This window comes from Vipera ursinii (assembly GCF_947247035.1).
Source record: "Vipera ursinii genome assembly, chromosome: 3".
NCBI lineage: Eukaryota > Metazoa > Chordata > Lepidosauria > Squamata > Viperidae > Vipera > Vipera ursinii.
The window spans coordinates 45481482-45500769 of NC_139516.1; the positions used below are offsets into that span (position 1 = coordinate 45481482).

At 39.6% G+C, this 19288-nt stretch overlaps 2 protein-coding genes across 4 annotated transcripts in view; both read left to right on the plus strand.

Annotated features, from left to right (window-relative positions):
• The first annotated feature begins 2712 nt into the window (after positions 1–2712).
• On the plus strand, positions 2713–10831 carry PPP1R15B (protein phosphatase 1 regulatory subunit 15B). The gene is made up of 2 exons (XM_083357779.1): positions 2713–4304; positions 8201–10831. The coding sequence occupies exons 1-2, from the start codon at positions 3087–3089 to the stop codon at positions 8411–8413; spliced, it is 1431 nt and encodes a 476-aa protein (XP_083213905.1). The 5' UTR covers positions 2713–3086; the 3' UTR covers positions 8414–10831.
• A 7251-nt stretch (positions 10832–18082) lies between these two features.
• PLEKHA6 (pleckstrin homology domain containing A6) overlaps positions 18083–19288 on the plus strand; it is a 222197-nt gene continuing 220991 nt past the window's right edge. For all 3 annotated transcript variants that reach the window (XM_083359218.1, XM_083359223.1, XM_083359219.1), the window contains exon 1: positions 18083–18205. In XM_083359218.1, the coding sequence (XP_083215344.1) occupies positions 18120–18205 (86 nt within the window). In that variant the 5' untranslated portion in view covers positions 18083–18119. The remainder of the gene's footprint in view (positions 18206–19288) is intronic.

A 19288-nucleotide genomic window follows, 5' to 3' on the forward strand; every position in this document is an offset into this window, starting at 1 on the left:
ATTGAAGAGCAGAGCCAGACAGAAATGTGGCTCTGGGAAGGCTGACCACATGTTGCTGGGAATGGAGGGTTTTTACACCTTCTTGGCCTTTTGTGTTTGGAGTTGTTCCTGTGGCATGAACTTTGATCTGAGGTTCAGTGCTCCCTTCTGGTATTCTGATGGTGGTGGGTTAATCCTAGTATGTCCTAAAGGTCATATCATACTTCCCTGGGCTGTGGCTGATGGCTATGGTTGAGGGGTTGTTGGTTCTAGGGATCTTTGTCTTTCTAATCCCATCAGCTCCAAACTTCTTGGCCACAGTCTTTCTGAAAGGATTATCAAATCTGCATTTCTAAAAGCTGGCCTGCTTGGTTTCTGCCTGGGGGAGGGAGACTTGGGGCTGTCTTTGCCTGAGATTTTTCTTTATTCCTTTGGGGAAATATAATATTCTGTCCTTTTTAATACCCTTCCCCCAAATATTTCTTTCTCTAGGAGGGTGGGAGGGTGCTGGCTTCCAACACTATTCTTGAAACAAGGCTAGCTTATCTCTAGTGGTTCCACCAAACTAAGCAACCTTTGAGCTCGTCTAGCTAATATTATCTTATTACTATTTGCTGAGCAACCTAACCTTTGCACCAATCTCTAAAATAATATTTTTCCTACACTCTGTGCTCTTTTTCATAAAGGCTTCACAGGTTTTCATAATGTCAGATTATAAAAAGCAGGGTTACAAATCATAATGGCTAGATCAAATTTGATTAAGCAGGGTGTGTGAACCAGGCCATCTCAAAACGTATGGGCGGTATGTTTTGGCTGCCTGTGTTATGTGACCGCAACAACAATGCTTTATTAGCCTAGTTAAGTGTTTGTTATATGAGCACAGCCTCTGTGTTCATCACCAATTCTCAGGAAGAAATAAAACACCCATCTCCAAGTTTAGAAATGGACTTGGAAATCTGGGTGAGAAGTAGAATCTGCAACAAAATTTTGCAATGAAGGTTCTCCATCCAGTGGCGTAGCATGGGGGGGTGCAGGGGGGCCCGGCCGCACCGGGCGCAACATCGGGGGGGGCGCCCATTAAGCTCGCCGGAGGGGGACGATTCTGCTTCACCGAGGGTCGGAGGAGCGAGCGAGTGGGCGGAGCATAGAAAGCAACCGCATTCGCTGTGCCCAGCCAGAGCGGGATCCCGTCCTCTCGCGGCTGCGGATCGCCTCCTTTCTCGGGTGGGGGTGGGGAGGCTTGGCGGCATCTCGCCTCCCTCTCTCCCGCCGCGGCTCTCCTCCGCTTGGCTCTCAACCTGCAAGCCCGCCCCCCCGACCCAGCTCCCGCCCCCGTCTCCTTTCCCGGAGGTAAAGGTAACAACTGCAGCCGCCGCACCTGCGGCGGCTTGCTGCTGCTCCTCCTCCTCCTCCTCCTCCTCCTGCCGTATTGACTCTCTGTGGCCACTCGGTTCCCCCTGCAGGAGGCGATCAGGACGCCCCCCCGACACACGTCGCCAGCAGCGAGAGTTTCCAGCCAGTCCGGCGAATCTTTGGGGCGAGGTGCCAAAGAGAAGGAGGCGGCTTGGCTTGGATAAGCAGCGTCTGGGCAGAAAATAGGTCAGGCGCCACAGCAAGTATGAACTCCTGGGGTTCAGCCTAAGCAGGCAAAGCTGCAGGGTGGGTTGGTTGGCTTTTCCGGCTTTGGAATAACCTTGGGAAGCTGAGGCATTGTAAGTTGGAAGTCATTGTTTGTTGCCTAACATGTTGGGTCACCCCACGCCACTTGCTAAGCCATAAACCGTGGTTGGTATCCAGGGTTTAGGACAAGATGGAGAAAACTAGCCAATTGTGGGATCATAAATCTTGATGAAGCCCATCATCGCTCCATGTGATGTATGCACTCAATCTACAAACGTAGTCCAAGCCTATTCACATCTGTTGTAAGGTCATTCTCTCGTGGGGTTTATCTTGACATCCACTAAGAGTGGAACAAACATGCCCCATTAACCATTTTCAACGCCATGTCCTCTCTTTGTCTCATCCTAAATCACAGCTGAGGCACCTTAAAGTTGCCTTGTTTCAGTTTTAAACTGGCATTTTCCCTCTTCTCCAGAGACCCTTTTTTGCCTTGAACCTAACTCAAGGGTAGGCAACCTTGGCTCTTTTATGACTCATGGACTTCAACTCCCAGAATTCCTGAGCTAGTGGAAGAGACTCGAGTGCTAAAATCCACGGGTTAGGGGGCGCAAATTACTTGCCTTGCCCCGGGTCACCCTACGCCACTGTCTCCATCCAATTCTGAATGCTAGTAAGCTCTCCAGCGATCCCCGCCCCCAGCGGTTATCCTGTGTTTTCTCCTCCGATCCGAGTTAACAAATCCAACGTTCAGTTTTTCCTTAGCAGTTCTTGTGGTTTCTCCTTTCCTTCCCCAAATATATCGGGAATGGTGTCATTGTAACTGAAGAAACGAACAGAAGACGTGTAGGATACCTCCTAAATTATTTCCGACAAAGCTAGCACTCAAGTCTTCTTGAGTCAAGCGAAACTATAAAGTTTACACCAAGCGACATGCAGGAGAACTTCACTATAATCTGCTAATTGTACTACTAATCGTTCGTTACTGTTTCTTTTTTTTTTAAAAAAAAAAACACTACTGGCTGATGCAATCCCCGGGCAGTGGCAACCTCCCAGTTACCCTGTTCCCTCTCGTCCGGAGGCGGGGCTAGGTTTGAGTAGAGGACTAATCGCAAACTGTCAAATACCTAGATTGCCCGGATGCTGACGGAAGCCCCACCCACCGTTTCTGCTTCTCTTCTGGAAACCGTAGAGCCGACCCTTCTTTCCTCAAGACGAAATGAGCGCCTGCGCGTTTGGTTCCCTCCTGAAAGGGGTCTTCCGCCCTCAGCCTTAACCGCTCTTCTCTTCTCCCAGCTGCCGCCATTTTCTTCTTCTCGCGGAACGTGCTGTGAAAAGCCAAAAGGGTCGCCCGCCATTCGCTGAAAAGATGGCATGGCCCAGCTCGGGGAGAGGCCTCTTCACCCTTAGAAACCCTTCAACTGTCACAGGCCGACAAAAGCGGCCGATTCACGTCGGGGGGAAGCGCTGAGGTAAGGAGCATCCCGCCCATGGAGCCCCTGAGGGAAGGAGAGCAGGCGGCCCCTCGCCTCAACGCTTGCCCGCCCTCGTTGCCGATTCCCCAACCCGACGCCCCGTTTTCATTGCTGCGGCTCTTATCGCAGCTGCTGCAGCGCCTCCTGCCCGGTCCGATTAGTCCCCTCTTCTGGCTGCCTCCCGAGGTCCAGGCCACCGCGCCGGAGACTCCGGTGCCAGTGTGGGAGACTCCCGGCCTGCCTCCATTTTTCGCCGTTCAGCACCAGCTGCGCGTGGTCTCTTCCTCCTACCTACTGAGTAGCACAGACAAGAACTCTCTGCGAGCCCACTTTCCCGAGATCTTGCAACGAGCCCCGTGGCAGCCGCAGAAAGCCGTTCTTGACGAGCCCGACTCCGATTGCGGCTACCACAGCTTGGAAGTCGAGGAGCAGCTGCGGGAGGCCTGGGCCCCAAAGGAGCTGGCTGGGGAAGCCCAAGAAGAGCGGGATCTCGCGAAGACCTCGCAGTCTCTGGATAGGAAGAGTGCCGGGCGGGAAGCGGCTGCCGAAGTTGGCTCCAATGTAGAAGCCGACCTGCCGGTGGTGGCCAGGCCGGCGTGTCCTAACAAGCTGATCGATTACATTCTGGGGGGCGCTTGCAGCGGGGAAGAGAGCGAGGGGGAGGACAACGAGGAGGAGGAGGAAGAGGATTGGTACGGGGGGGAGGAGGAGGAGGAGGAAGACGAGGACGATGGCTTTGACAGCGAAGGAGCCCTTTCAGAGTCGGAAATAAGCCAAGATGGAGAAAGCAATGATCTGTGGAACTCCTTCTGTAGCCCCGATCCGTACGACCCGTGGAATTTCACAGCAGCTCTGCTGACTGCTGAGAAGGTGGGAGAGGAAGGGTCTTCTACAAGAGAGTCAAATGAAAGCGAGGAATCTTCCTCTTGGAGTGAAAGTTCTTCTGAGGAAGACGAATGGGAGTCTGGTAGCCTAGATGAATCTGAAAATTTGAAATTGTGGAACTCTTTTATTAACTTGGACGATCCTTATAACCCTTTCCATTTTAAGGCACAATTCCAGACTGCAGGAAAGAAAGGGAAAAGTGACTTGAAAGGATCCACCGGTTTAAGCCTTAGCCCCTCTCAACGTAGTATCTTGTTTAGCTGTCAGCTTCACCTGTTTGATAATGGAGGCACTGAAAATGCTGGGTATGGCATCCTCTCTAGGGAAAAGCATAAGAAGAAGAAAAAGGTATGAGTATTTTTTATTTGTATATTGTTAATGCTGGAAAGATTCTTTTAAGGGGTGAGTTCATTTTTGTTCTGCTTGACAAAAATATGGGATAACCTTTGCAAAAGATAAGCATATGGTTTATGTAGTGGATTGAATTTCTAATGAAAGTTAAATCTTGAATTATAGTTTGTATTATCCCATCTCCTAGTAAATTGCTTCATTTTTTTCAGATTATAAAGCCTTTTTTTAAAAAAAAATTGAGAGTTTTGGCCTCAGGTACCTAAGTTATAATAGCAAATGTTCTGCTTGCTAATTTGACAAAATAAAAAAAGATTTAAAAATTACAAGTATTTGGTGGTTTTAGAGTCTCCCTTTCATATGCTCTTTGGAACACTCCTTGTATTTCAGTTACTCTTTATTTTGTTGTTTTAATTAAAACGGAGCATTTAATGCAAAAAAGGCCAGGCTCTTTGATTTAAATGTGACTAATGGGAATTGTGTCATGCATCCTCTAGTATGTACAGCTTTTTTGAACAAAATCACAATTCAGCCACTTGGCTTTTTCTGAGGCCATGTTAAGACATCTCTCTCTTCCCCCCTTTTCTCCAGCTGATGTGTTACTAAATTGGAAGTGGTACCATCTAGTGCAGGGGTAGGCAACCTTGGCTCTTTTATGACTCTTGTGGACTTCACCAGTCATAAAAGAGCCAAGGTTGCCTACCCCTGATCTAGTGTCAAGTATGTGTGGTTTTCTGCAGCTGCCTGCTCTTTGTAACTCCATTTGGTAAAGCAGATATAGTACTTAAAGTAGTTCTGTTGAATACATGAAATTCCCAAGCATGACTTTCAGATTTTTCAAAAGAGCATTAATTATATTGTACTTGAAATAGAATATTGTGCAAAGGTTGTTGTGGCAAATTGTTCTTAGATTGAAAATTTGGAGTTAAATAATTGTAGTCTTGAAAATTATTGTTCATTGCAGTGTTTGTCTTTTTCTGAAGAAAAATAACAGCATATGTAACAGTGTTATGATTTTAACATAAGGGATCTACTTTTTATTAAGACAGTTATATTTTCTTAATCTCAAGAAGTATAAATCTTATCCCATCTCCAGTTTTATTCTGATAGTAAACATGTGAACTAAAGTAGGCTTAGAGATGATTGTTGGTCAAAGAGCATCTAGTGAGCTTTATGTCTGATTTAAATATGCTTTTATATACAGACATATGAATTGGACATTCTTTCCCAGTTGTAGACAATCTGGTGTCTGCCACATGTTTTGAACTGTGAATACTATATGCTCTAGCTGGCATGACAGATGTTGAGAATATCCTGAATTATCCAAAACATGTTATTCATGCTTTAACCACTAGTTTGCACTAGCTTTTATGAAGTACTATAGTGGATTACTGTAAAAAAAATAAAGTTACTTATCAACTGCTCTAATTTAAGTATATGTGACCAATTTATGGTGCTCTTCTAGAAGTCTTTGTTCCCCTTGGTTGACAGATTAATCTTATGAATTTTGTATCCTATTCTAATGATATTTTAGCATTTTGCCATTTTAGTTTTCCCTTCTGATTAAACAATACAGCTTGCATCTAATTTATATTGTCTAGAGCTAGAGGAAATAAAGATGCAATAAATATATTTTCAGAAATACCGAAAGATATAAAATTGTGTATTTTAAATTATCCTTCCCTGTAAATCATTGCGACTACTTTCAAAACAAATTTCAAGTCCCTTGTGTATCTTTCTACTGACACAGAAAATTAACAAAGATCTGTATGCAATATATAGCATAATATTACATGACCTGGTAATGGTACCCTAGAGAGAATTGTACAATGATGTAAAAGGCAAGAAAGGATTAAGGCACAGAGGGAGAAGCTGATGTAACTTATCATTTTGTATGAAGGTATTATCTTGGAATAATTAGTGCTATATTAAAATGCCAAGTAATATAGGACAAATTGTTTTATTAGGACCACATAAATACAAGCTTTTGACTTGATTACAAAAGAAGCAAGTGAGAAAGATTGTTAAGCAAGATAAGTATTCTAGTTTGCAGCTTATGACTTCAAATTGTGTTGCATTAAGGAAGGAAGGGAGAGGAGTTATAGTTCTTTGTTAGGTTTTTACTGTTTTAACATTTTGAAGGTCCAGTACGTTAATATATTTTAATAAATTTCTTTAAATGGCTAAATTGTGTTGAACTTTAATTGCTATAAATTAAGTTCTTTTTACAAACAAATGTCATATATAACTAGTGCTTTTATAAATCAATCACTTGAGCTTAACATGAAAGAAGCAACAAAAGTCAGGTCAAGCCAAAAGCTAATTTAAGAAACAATAGCAATACAGACTACAGTAGAGCACAGCCCACTCCTTGGTAAGACAGAACAATGTAGGATAGAAAATAGCAGTAGCAGATGGATTCACAATTGGCTGATCAACCCCACTCAGCATGTAGCCCTTAATGCAATTATATCTACAATTAGACAAGCATGCAGAGGGGTACTTCAGAGTTCTGCTTGGTCTCAGTGCTTTTTAACAGCTTCATAAATGATCTAGATGACGGGATTAAAGGGGAGCACATGAAATTTGCAGACAATCCCAAAATGGAGGGAATTGAGAATGCTTTGAAAGATAGATCTTGACAGACAAGGCCTATCCAGTAAGATGCAGTTCAATGGTGAGAAAAATAAGGTCTTGCACTTAGGCAGGAAAAACTAAGTACAGTATAGAATAGGCAGTAACAAAGGGATCTAGGTTTCTAAAGGATCACCACTTAACTATGAGCCAGCAGTATGCTGCAGCTGCCAAAAAACCCCAATTCAGATCTAGGCTGTATCAACAGAGGGACAGTATCAAGATCATGAGAAGTTATAGTACCACTTTATATTATACTAGTGTGGACTTGGAATACTGCATCCAGTTCTGATAAGCAAGGTACAAATAAGATTGCTGAGATCCTAGAAAGAAGGTCCATAAAAGAGCAACAAAGATGATAAGAAGTCTGGAGGTTAACCGTAAGATGAACATTTGTTGGGAACTAGGTATGTCTAGGCTAGCAAAGAGAAGGACTAGAGGTGATACAATACCTGTCTTCCAGTACTTGAGGGACAATCACAAAAATGAGGGAGTTGACTTATTCTCCTGAGGACAGGACAAGAAGCAACATGTGGAAGCTCGTTAACAAAAGAGTCTACCTGGAACTAAAGAGAAATTTCCTGACAAAGCAATTAACCAATGGAACAGCCTGCCTCTCAGAGTTATGAGTACTCCATTGCTGGAGGTTTTCAAGAAAAGATTGGACATTCATTTGTCCAGGATGCTATAAGTACCTCAAGCCTTGGGCAGGGGATTGGACTAGAGCAGGGTTCCCAACCCCTGGTGCATAGACCGGCACTGGGCCGAGGCATGCCAGAAACCAGTCTGCGCAAACAAGCAAAGCCCCATCTGCGGGATGCAGACAGTACATGAAACCACATCCCCTCCGGTCCACAGAAAAATATCTCTCTACGGAACCAGTCCCTGGTGCCCAAAAGATTGGGGACCTCTAGACTAGAAGATCTCCAAGTCCCTTCCAGCTCTATGGTTCATGGTTAAGAAAAATTCATAGCATATCAAAGTATACATCCAAACACAGCCAATTTTTATGTGAAAAGTTTCCATACAGCAGATAATTTTAATAAATAACCTAGCAAGAAAGCAGTAACAGATATTAGATTGCACCACAACATATAAACATATTCTCCACAGCAATCTCTTCCACAAGGGCATTTCTTCCTTCTTCTTCTTCCAAATGAATGATAGATATACCTTTTAAGTTTTTCTTTTAATATCAAATATATTATAAAAAGCATCATGTAAATGTCTGCTAATTTCATATAACTTTATACTTTATATAGGTGACTTTTCTTGAAGAAGTTACTGAGTATTATGTAAGCAATGAGGAAGATCGCAAGGGACCTTGGGAAGAGCTTGCACGTGATGGATGCCGATTCCATAAACGAATTCAGGAGACTGAAGATGCTATTGGATATTGCTTAACAGTAGAGCACAGGCAGCGAATCCGTAATAGATTCCAGGAAGTGTGTTATGAAAGTCCTGATATTTTTTAAACCCTTATTAATTATCTAGGGTAATACTTTTAATGATGTTTATGAGCATCTTTCAAGACATCTGTTAAAAATGATAGCTGCCTCTAATAGTATAAAATTCAGAATTGGAGTAATTGTAAAACTGTTTCTCAATTGTCTGCCAACAAATATGGTATAAAAACTGGATGCAGTGTTTAAACAAGTCTTTTGAACATCCAGCGTGTGCATAAGTGGTCCTTTCTAATGATAGTTTATCTATTTTTACAAAAGCCAATCCAAACATGCCTCCTTGTGCATGTGTGTGTATCTGTGTGTTCTGTCTCATTCACATATATGTGAGGAAAGAAATGTGTCAAATTTTGCACTTTTGAAAAGGGAAAAATATTTTCAAGTGTATTTATTGGGTTTGAACCTAACAATGCAGTTCTGATTTAAAGTTTGTAAATTGCACCCTGTACTTACATTTGTATATACCAGAAAATTGTAATAATATTATTTCATATAATTGAAATGAATTTATACAATAACCCTGTCTACTTGTCATTGGTCTTTTTGTTTGTTACATATGTGATTTTAACAAAATTCTTTGCATAAATATCTTTTACATTTTTAGAGATTATTTAGTTGGAATAGAATGCTGTATATTTTACAGTAAAATTGCGAACAGTATTGGACTGCTAATGACAGGAACCACCATTAACGTGGTTAGAACACATTTCCCCCCACTTTTGGCATTATACCTGCCTAATGGATACTGCTTTCCGCTACTGTGGATAGATCACCAAAATTCTGTAGCAGTTCTGTTTATTATTTCAGAAGGAATCTGCTGTCAGTAAACACTGTAGTAAGGAAAATACAAAATACACTGATTTGATTACAGTCTGCTCTAGAAATTTCAAATTTATAGGAAAAAATCATAGAATTTAATGTTTGTAATGCTGATTGGTTACAGAGATTTCCAAAATAATCAGTATAAACCTAACAGCAATATAATCATTTCTATGGATAGTTCTATAAATATTTTAATGCAGTAATTATTAATGTTATATATTTAGTCAGAATACATGTTTGGATTATTGTATGCTTTCCAAATAGCTCCTATAAATCCAGTATTCAGAATTATTGGGATAAATACATTGGTTTAAGTTATTGATTAGTTTTAGATGTACTTCTCTAGAAGGAAGGAAGGTATGCTGGTAATATCCATTGTTGCAATATGTACTTAACACAATAAGAAATGGCTTTACTTTTTTCTGTTTTACGTTTTACTAACCTCATATTTGTACAATTCTTTATTATAATGACAAGCACACTGTGGTTTAGTCCAGGTAAATTCTAATAAAATAAATAGTCCTTTAAAAAACATTTTCAATATAACACAAAAGTACATTTTGATATGTAATAGTCTAGATAATTCATATGTGGAATACTTGATATATGAAAAAGGTCCCTGTGAAGCACTGCTATAAAATTTCATTATGCTATCTGAGGCATTTCCAATTTAGTTGCACACTTGTGTATTTGGAACTTAATTTCTGTATAAACACACATGAAACAAAACCACAGAGGATAGAAACATTTTCCATCTTGATACTGTTTTAAGTATTGTCTTTTATTGGTCAGTTATTGAGTACTGGAAGGAATGATTCTGTTTGTCAGTCTGAAGCCATTTAAAAGAATGAGTGCAGATTCATGAAATAAAAATTCATGGCTTTTTTTCCCTGTAGAATGATTTAATGGTGCTATAATGAAGGATGTCTTTATAAATTTAAGTAACAAGGCATGGAAAACTAATTCTAAAACTTTAAATCAAAACTATTTATCAGAACTTTATTTTTATATCATTTTAGAAAGGTAAACCAAGAGGCAGAAAACTTTGTATATACAGGCTTAAAAAGATTTGATTGTATCATTGTGATTTATATTTAAATATATATTTCTGTGTATAATAAAACACTTTAAAACTAATCTATAGATTGTAATAAAGAAATTTTTCATGTTTAAAATGTCTGGAAACCTGAGCCATGATACTGGGCTGTAGCTCTTAAAAGAGAGTATTCTTTGGTAGTTTGGGAGTGCTGAAATGCTTTTATAATTAGATTTTATTAAATAGTTGGAGTTTCTAAGTATTGTTAAGTATTCAAGGTATGGTATTTGTTTTATTCAAGGTTCTCTTAAAAGGGTGCCGGAATGAATTTCTCATTCTCTTGGATTTATTCCTGGTGTATGCACATAAGCTGACAGAAGAGTTTAAAATGGCAAGAGAAATCCAATAGACGTTCAAAATATTTAGAATTAAAAACATTGGCAATAATAATACACTTGACTCAGTTCACAAATTGGATTCTCTCAGGAATGCTCCAAATAGCTTTGAGACAGTACTCTTGTGTTTGATGTATCAGAATTGTTACAGTAAATTTAAATGATGACACCACCATATTAATGTTTTAATGTAGTATTTTTCTCGTTGTGCTCTGCAGTCTCAATATAATTATCTTTCCATAATTGCCCAGACATACAACTCGTTTAACAAGTTAATAGCAAAAAGGGGTCAGATGTTTTGTTGTCACTGAGTTGTGGGGGGGGGGCACGAAGGGAGGCTCAGCCAATCTCAGTGTATACATGGTTGTACTTTGACAATATAAGGTTCTTTCATTCAGTTGACAGATTCACAAAATAGATACGAATGGAGTTAAATTAATTTTGCTCACTTTTTTTATTTTTCCAATCCTGAATTTGATACATGGCATTTGATACATATGCATTTTTTCATTAATCTGTATCAATATTTAATTTAAAACTTGTGGGATGAATATCAAAAAAGATGCTAAGGGAATTGCAGAATAAAAATAAATCTTGAAAAAAGTTTTAAGAAATCACCCTTGAATGCTTACATCAGGGGTCCCCAACCCCCGGTCCTTGGACCAGTACCAGTCTGCAGCATGCCAGCAACCGGTCTGCATAAACAAAGCCCCATCCACAAGGTGCAGGCAGGACACAAAACCCCGCACCCTTTGGTCCACGGAAAAATCTCCACGGAACCAGTCCCTGGTACCCAAAAGGTTGGGGACCTTTAGCTTACATCAGGGGTGTCAAACTCAATTTCATTGAGGGCTGCATCAGCATTGCGGTTGCCCTTGGGGCCAGGTGGGTATGGCCAGGGTGGGCGTGGCCTATTGGGTGGGCGTGGCTAGAGTGCATATGGCCTACTGGGTGGGCATGGCCAGCTCTACATTGTTCGCATCAAGGGTGCCTATGGGAGCCTGGGCAGGAGTGGGACAGATCTGAGGGTCTCTGGCAGAAGGACGGTCTCGGCCAGGGCCAAGGCAGCGGGGGCCATTCCCTCACTGTTTCCAGGATGGCTTTACGGGCCACATGAAACCACTTCGTGGGCCGGATCCGGCCCCCGGTCCTTGTGTTTGACATGTCTGGCTTACATCATTGGAAGAATATGATCCCAAACAGCATATGATCCCAAACAGCAAGGAAGCTTGATTCATCAGGAAGCTGGGCAAAGGGGGTAAATCTTATAGCCATTTTTCCCATCTATCCCTACCCCTTTGGAATTCTCACTTCCATTCTGGAATAATTAGCAATGGGAAATTAATGCTTGTATTTACATTCATTGGAGGAAGAGAATACAGAAGAGTAAGCAAGCACACAATTGGGAATACACATTGAAAGGAATGTCTTGGTGCCTGCCATTTGCTTAGGGGGCTGGTGGCTGCAAGCCAGGAGCCACTTCAGATAACACATGTTAATAAGATAAAAGCAATTTAAAGGTTTTGCCAATTTCAGATAGCAGCACAAACCAGCCCAGGGTGTTCTTGGGGGAGAAGAGCATTTTGGGGAAAGATAGCTTGTTTAAGCAATCTTTCTACTTTGTGACGGGGAAAATTCTTCCAGGAGGTAGAAGGAAAATGAACTCAGGGCATCCAAACTTCTCCAACTTAATATATATCTGTGCAATCCTATGAATTAGGAAATTGGAAAAAATGCAATTCTCAATGGTTTATCTTTAGGAATTATCAAGTACAAATAAAATGCATGCAGATCTACATTAGTCAAAGAAGGAATTTGTAGTCTACAAAATCAGTACAAGTGTACATGATTCTTTTCAATTATAAACAACATTGCAGACAGTTTTCAAAAGTAGACTGTTGCTGTGGTTATGGAACTAAGCTCTCGTGTTCCTTTTAGCAAATGTGTGGCTTGAATATAGTATAAAAGTATCAGTACAGTAGTGTGTCACATAACAGCAGTTTTAGAAAGCTTTATTTCTATATCAGATGTGTTCTGCATTCAACAGTAAATTTCTTAATACTGTTATACAAATGGAAAATACACAAGTTTCTAATAACTTGTTGAACACTATGCTTATGCTATTTACCTTTCATATCTGGGTTGAAATGAGGGATCCTTGATGCACTTTGAATACTGATGATGTTACCTAGTTTGGGTAATGAAATATCTGCAAGAAAACAACCAAGCTCAGAGAGAGCCCCAACCACCCACACACAATTCACCATTTTACCATCTGCTTCCCCCTCCCAATAAAACATTACTAGCAAAACATTTTCAGATAATGTTTCATTTTTATATACCGGTAGTTAGATTATTTCCAGAGGCATGAAAATCCCTATTTTGCACATGGGCTTTTTTTTACATTTGTTGATGAACAGTTGGCTTTCTTTCACTGATTGTTAAAAGTTCAATCCTTCAGTAAAATTAAAATCTTTTTCTGTGGGAGACGGGAGGAATATATAAAGGAAACAAGGGGGAAGGGAAGGGGTAAGCCACTTTCCACCAGGAATGCGAATGCTGAACTAGTGGGACAGGGAAGATTTAATTAAAGCTTTGTTTAAATATACAATAAACTGGTTATGTAAGATAATAATAAGAGTAATATGGGAAAGAAGAGAACTCTGCATGCTGGGTATTCACCTGCCAATTCAGTTTGTATTCCCTTCTGAATAAATGCATTACTGGGTTTCTAACACTTCCCAACAAAACACACCTTCTTTTAGTTCAATTGCTACAGAACGTAAAATCAAAATGGTACAAAAATTGCAGAAATTATGCACAGCCAATAAGGTTTGCTTTCTTATCTTTTCTTAATGTCTTTGATAACACTAGAGTTTTAGATTCCAAGAATAGTGCTTAAGAGTGATGTTTGTGTTTGTGCATGGGAGAAAAAGATCAGCATAACCTTATGGTATTTTTTTCTGAGAAATCCTCCCTTGCCTTCCAGGGGAGGATTGGAGGTTGTTGGCGTCCATGTTCAAGAACAGCTGAAAAGCCATAAATTCAGCAGTATTGTCATATTTTGAAATGTAGTGTTATCAACAGCTGTAGCCTTGATTGTACTTTAATGACTCAAGTAGGGTGTTCTGGCCAGTGAAGGGGGAGATAGATTGTGGTCAGGATTCTTCCCTCAGCCCCAATATTCCAGACGAGCTGAATAAAAGAGCAAGCAAATCTAACCATTCTGTCCATTTTCCTACAAGAACTGACATGATTCTTCATAAAAGATGACACTGCAATTGATGACTTTTGATATTGGACAGGAATTTGTTAGAATGTTAATAGTAGTTTGTATCTCTGATTAATCATTTCATAGAAACACCATAAGCTTGCACTGATTTCTCTGTGGGGAAAAATTAAGCCTGCATTCCAGACTGGTCAGTAGTGGTACTGCTACACTGTTCCTCTGCTAAGTGAGTTGTGCTGATGACTTAGCATGTTTTTGAGAGTAATTCCAGGTCCTGTTCACTATAGAAACGTATATGATTTTGGATCCGAATTCTTAGGGGACTGCCTTTTCTCAATACATTCTGCCTGGCTAACCTAGACAACTATGGAGCATTTGTTATGGGCACCCAAATACCAAGGATAGAGTGGGAAAGGGCCAACGTTAGCCATTTTCTCTGTTGATTGTTCATTCCAGTGGAATAGCTCCATCCTTATGGGCTTCCAGAAGCGGGTGAAAATATGGTTCTAGCCATTAATTGCATTCTGACTTTATGCCATTTTTATTGTGCAAATTTGATAAGCTGCCTAGAATTTGGTTCTGGCTGTCAAATTTCATAAATAATAAACATGTATGGTTCCATGTATCATGTATATACAGGATGTATCATTAAGGTACTTAAAATATGTTTTTAACCTTTACTAACTTTAGTCCAGAAACAAACATGCCTCCAAATGCTTAAAATGTCCAAGCTCTCCTGGAAGCTAAAATTTGACAAATATGTCCCTATCTGTTTCATCAGGAAATATCCCAAAGATGCTTTTCCAAAGGCAAATGGACTTTCTTTGGTTTTTCTTGAAGACATTTCCCTTCTCATTCAAGAAGCTTCTTCAGTTCTGACAGAATAGTGGAGAATAGAAGGACATTCTCATCTTATTATGAGAAATAAAGGCCACACTCCCAAATGGCTGTATCATAGATATTCAAGTGAGGTTATAGTTCAGTCTAGCCTGGGTGGGACCCAGTTTCTAGATATTTCTCAGTTTTCTTCTTGCTAATCTTCTGTGTGCCAAATGCTTCTTCCACTATTAAAAAGTTATCTTTCTCTATACCAGCTAGGTTACCTGAAAGTATAGCAATTTTATTTAGCAATCAATTACTTGACATTTTAAAATAAAGCTCAACACTCTATATCATTACAGTTTTACATTTTATTAGCAGCACTTGTTTTTGTATAGAAAACAATGAGAGGTTAAGTGACTGTTGTGAATATTCTAAAACAAAATGTTCCTTTCCGCAATATGGCAATATCACAATTGGATGAGTTTTGTTAGAAAATGGGAAGGTTGTATATTTTGTTTTAAAAGGGTTGCTTTTATTTGAAATCCTCCTATCTGGCTGCAAATAATGAAAGAAAAAAAATACTGAAATGATAAATAGCATTATGAATGCTCTCCCATGAGACAAATCAGTCTTTATGATTAGTATACCCAGATAGGTTCACCCAAGTTGCTATGCCATAAGGAAGTTTGATTTTGCCTAGTCTGTGGAGTTTGCAATTGTGATTTGTAAACTACAGTATTTGTGGTTTCAGGCCAGCTCATTAAGCCTTTCTTTTGTAATCCGAACTTTAGGATGCACATGATTTGTTAAGGAACAGTGAATCACAGTTTGAAATATCTAGAAAACAGTGGCTGGATCCACATAGTAATGAATTTGTTTTTTTCTTAGTGCATTATGCATTCATCATGTCCTTGTTTTTTCTTAGTGGATCATGAAGCCAGCATTATGGTTTGTAAATAATGGTTTATGATAGATTGCTGTGCAAATCTAGTTTAATAAAACATAAATAAATGCCTAGTTGAATCTTGATCCTTTCTTCTTATACTCCACTCTTCTAAGCTTCCCAGAAAACTTAGTCCTTTTTGATGCTCAGATGTGACCCAAGACTTTCAAGATGTGTCTTCTGATGCAGCTATTTTCTTCTCGGTTGGTATATGCTCCCCACTTGTTTTATATTGAAATTCACATTACCTTTATTGCTAGTTATTTACTAAACAAAAATCTCTTCCTATAAGAGTTTTGAACCAGCTGAGGCAAGAAAACATCAAATTAATGACTAGTTCTGAATGAGCAGTTCACTAGAGAAAATGAAAAATGAAATTCAACATAAGTGATAATGCTAAAAAAAGGTACCAGAAATTCAATTCAGCAATTTCTTTTCAGGCAAAAGACAATGAACAAAGAAAAGTACACACTTTAGTTTAAAATAATCTTTACAGATTTGTCCCTCAGCTGAGAAAATGCTTCTAATAATGAGTTATTTGGGCTTCAGTTTGTTTTGTCTTCAGGCCACCCTGCCTTCAGATGCTTTACCCTCTCTACTTAATCTCCCATCCCTTGCCAAGGAAAAAAATTAACTCCTTAATGGCTGAAAGTTCCCACTACGAAGCTAGATATTGTATACTGTGTAATCCCAGTTTCAATACCCAGCTACATTAAGGCTCAATTTCTGGCCTCTGCTTTCAGCATTTCTTTCTCTGGATCGTCATGCTTCCTGAAGAAACAAGACCTCATTCCTAATTTTCTGAAAATAGTCCAGCAAGTTTGGAGATGGAAATGTGGTACATCAATGTTTCATACAATATTGCTACTACAATTTTCACTGTAATTGTTTCAAGCTGATATATTTAAATCTGTTGTTTTTCAGTAGTCACATGTTTCTAGCAGGAAACAAAATGAATGCAAGTCCATCACTGTATTTTAGTAAAAACATCCCATTCAGATTTTGCATGATAAGCTGATACTCATTTACAGTCACCTGCAGTAGGCCTCAATAGGGGCTGAGATAAAGATCTAAAGCTAGAACCTGGTCTACAGTAATCTACTTGAAGAGTGCTCACTCATTATTTGAACAATAGGAATTCATATAATTGTGCACCTTTCAATGTAGTATAGTATTCCCAATGTCTTATACATGAGAAATATCATGAGTTGGAGGAAGGAAGGAATGGGGAAGAAGGAAGAGGAAAAGAAGGAAGGAAAAGAAAGAAAGAGAAAGAAAGAAAGAGAAAGAAAGAAAGAAAAAAGAAAGAGAAAGAAAGAAAGAATCTAAAATTAGAACCAACAATAACGAAAACCAACAACTAAATAAATCATATGAAATAAAATGATCTGTGAGCCTGTTCTGAAGCATGGAAAGTAATTTGATATAATTTATAGCAGAAAAGAAAGAATTGGGAAGTGTGGAAAAGTCACATAGAAGCATCCTTCATTTAATGTTGTTCTGCTTATTGTACTGCATTTCTGGCTTAAATAATGAATACAGTTGGTAATGAAATTATTTCCACAACAAAGTCTGGAGCAGTTGATAATGCCTCAGCTATGATCCTGTCATTAGGTTCAAATTAAAACCCTAATCAAAGCTCATTCTCCATCTCATGTATCTTACTGGACATAACTTAATAGCCAATAGTTTGCCCAATTAAAATAGAATATCTGAGGATTTGGGGGGGAATTCTTAATTAAAAGGGAACAGAAATCTGGTTTGGTCATCACTTCTTTGTGGGGCACAGGCTGCTTTTCCTGAATTAAATATGACAAGCTACCTTTTGCCCTTCACCAAGGATCATGAAAAGCTATCATTGATGATGAACAAGCCTTTATGACCTTCTGCATAGACTGAGGAATAAGCCTTAAACCCCACCTTTCCTAGTGAATAAGCAGTAATTAAGGACTAGAGTGAGCATGAAAGTGAAATACCTCCTTTCCTCAAGGTGAGAAATGTAGACACCGGGAAGTAGTTAATAAGGAGAAAGAAGTCCAGACAAAACTGCCTTTCTTCCCCCACAGTTAACTTGTGGCAATTAGACAGAATGGTAGGCAGCAGAGGAAGTAAATTGCATTCTGGAGACTCCTGCAGAATTATTTTTTTTTCTTTAGCAGCCAGAAGGGATTCTCTGTCTGCCAGCTTTTAAATGAAAGGTCGGCCACCAGGCCTCAAAAGGGTTAACCAGGTGCTGTGGGGTTTCGCCCCCCCCCCTTCCTCCTGGGCTATTTGCAGTGAAACAGTTTCTGAGGAAAGGCTGACCTACCTGCATTCTGGCAGGACTGGCTCAAGTGGATTTAGTTTTATCTCTGTGCTCCCTTTCTGCTTGAAGCAGGAAGGGGCGAGAGGCGGGTGAAGATCAGTTGAGGAGAGAGACAGTTGTGGCCTCTCCCTCCCCTTTTTGGTGGCATTTGCGGTGGAAGGGACTGATGGCCACTGAGGATATTGACTGGCTTGATCTGCCTGGCAAGTGGACCTATGGAGTTTGCAGGGACGGGAGAATCTTCTTTATCAAGTAGGTTTGGTTTGTGCTTTGTTGCTGCTGTTTCCCTGTAGTTCTTCAGACTGTAAGGATGATTGTCTGAGCTGGATATAGCTCAACAAACTCTCATATATTATTTCTTTCAGTCCCCATGCTCTTAGGTTGCTGGTAATGAAATATATGTAAAAATATTCTCTGAAAATCCAGGATCTCTTTCCAAAACGAAAGAACTAGATTTAAATCTACTGTGAGGCATGAAGCATCTAGGCAATTTTTAATATATGACTTCACTCGGAACTGAATTTAATGAACTTGTTTGTATGTGTCCTTACAGAGGCAACCTAAAAGTAGATTTTGTTTTTGTTTACGTAATCTGAAATAAAATTTTAATGATAATGGTTCTCCCGTTTTTCTATCCTGCCTTGTTATATTTCTAAGCAACCCTCCCCCACTTTATTAAAAGTAGTATTAGATTTGTTGTGAAAAGTTCCTTATCTGGTTTGCTGAACCTGCGGTGTTTCTTATCTACCAAGCTAGTGTCAAATAGTCCTAAACAATGCTAACCAACACATGGCTGAGTAGAAGTAAATTCCACTGATTTCCATGGGGCTTTGTCCCTGATTGGCTGTAGGAACGTAACCTCAGTTGTGAATCAAGAAATTGCCATTTCAAATTTTGCTTCTGACTCATGAAATGGCTTTATCACTCCCCCCCCATAGCTTCTATTCCCCACATCAGACTTAGAGGGCTTCAACCCTGCTAAATTTTCAAGGACTATTAAACTGCATTTTAAATAGGTCTTGGAAATACCTATATTGAATAATGTTCCCTCTTGTGGTGTGGTTTTGATTTATATAGAGTTCTGTATTATTTCTCAGTGGAGAGAAAATTTGATGTTTTGATATATATATGTATATTTGTAATCTGATCTACAGAATAGGGTATGTAGAAGCCACCCAGAGTCGAGTGATGAAAAAGATGTACAGGTCAGATAAATGACCTTGTTAATTTCCTTACATCACTAAGAATATGCAAAATATCATGAGCATTTTAAAGCATTGTATAATGACAAAATTACAAATTATTTCAATAAACGGTGGTAAGGTAAAGTTTTCC

Excerpts from the sequence above, each read along its gene's own strand:
- PPP1R15B (XM_083357779.1), top strand. The coding sequence starts at position 3,087 with ATGGAGCCCCTGAGGGAAGGAGAGCAGGCGGCCCCTCGCCTCAACGCT. Across the intron at positions 4,305-8,200 it reads AGCATAAGAAGAAGAAAAAG|GTGACTTTTCTTGAAGAAGT; the intron begins GTATGAGTATTT and ends TACTTTATATAG.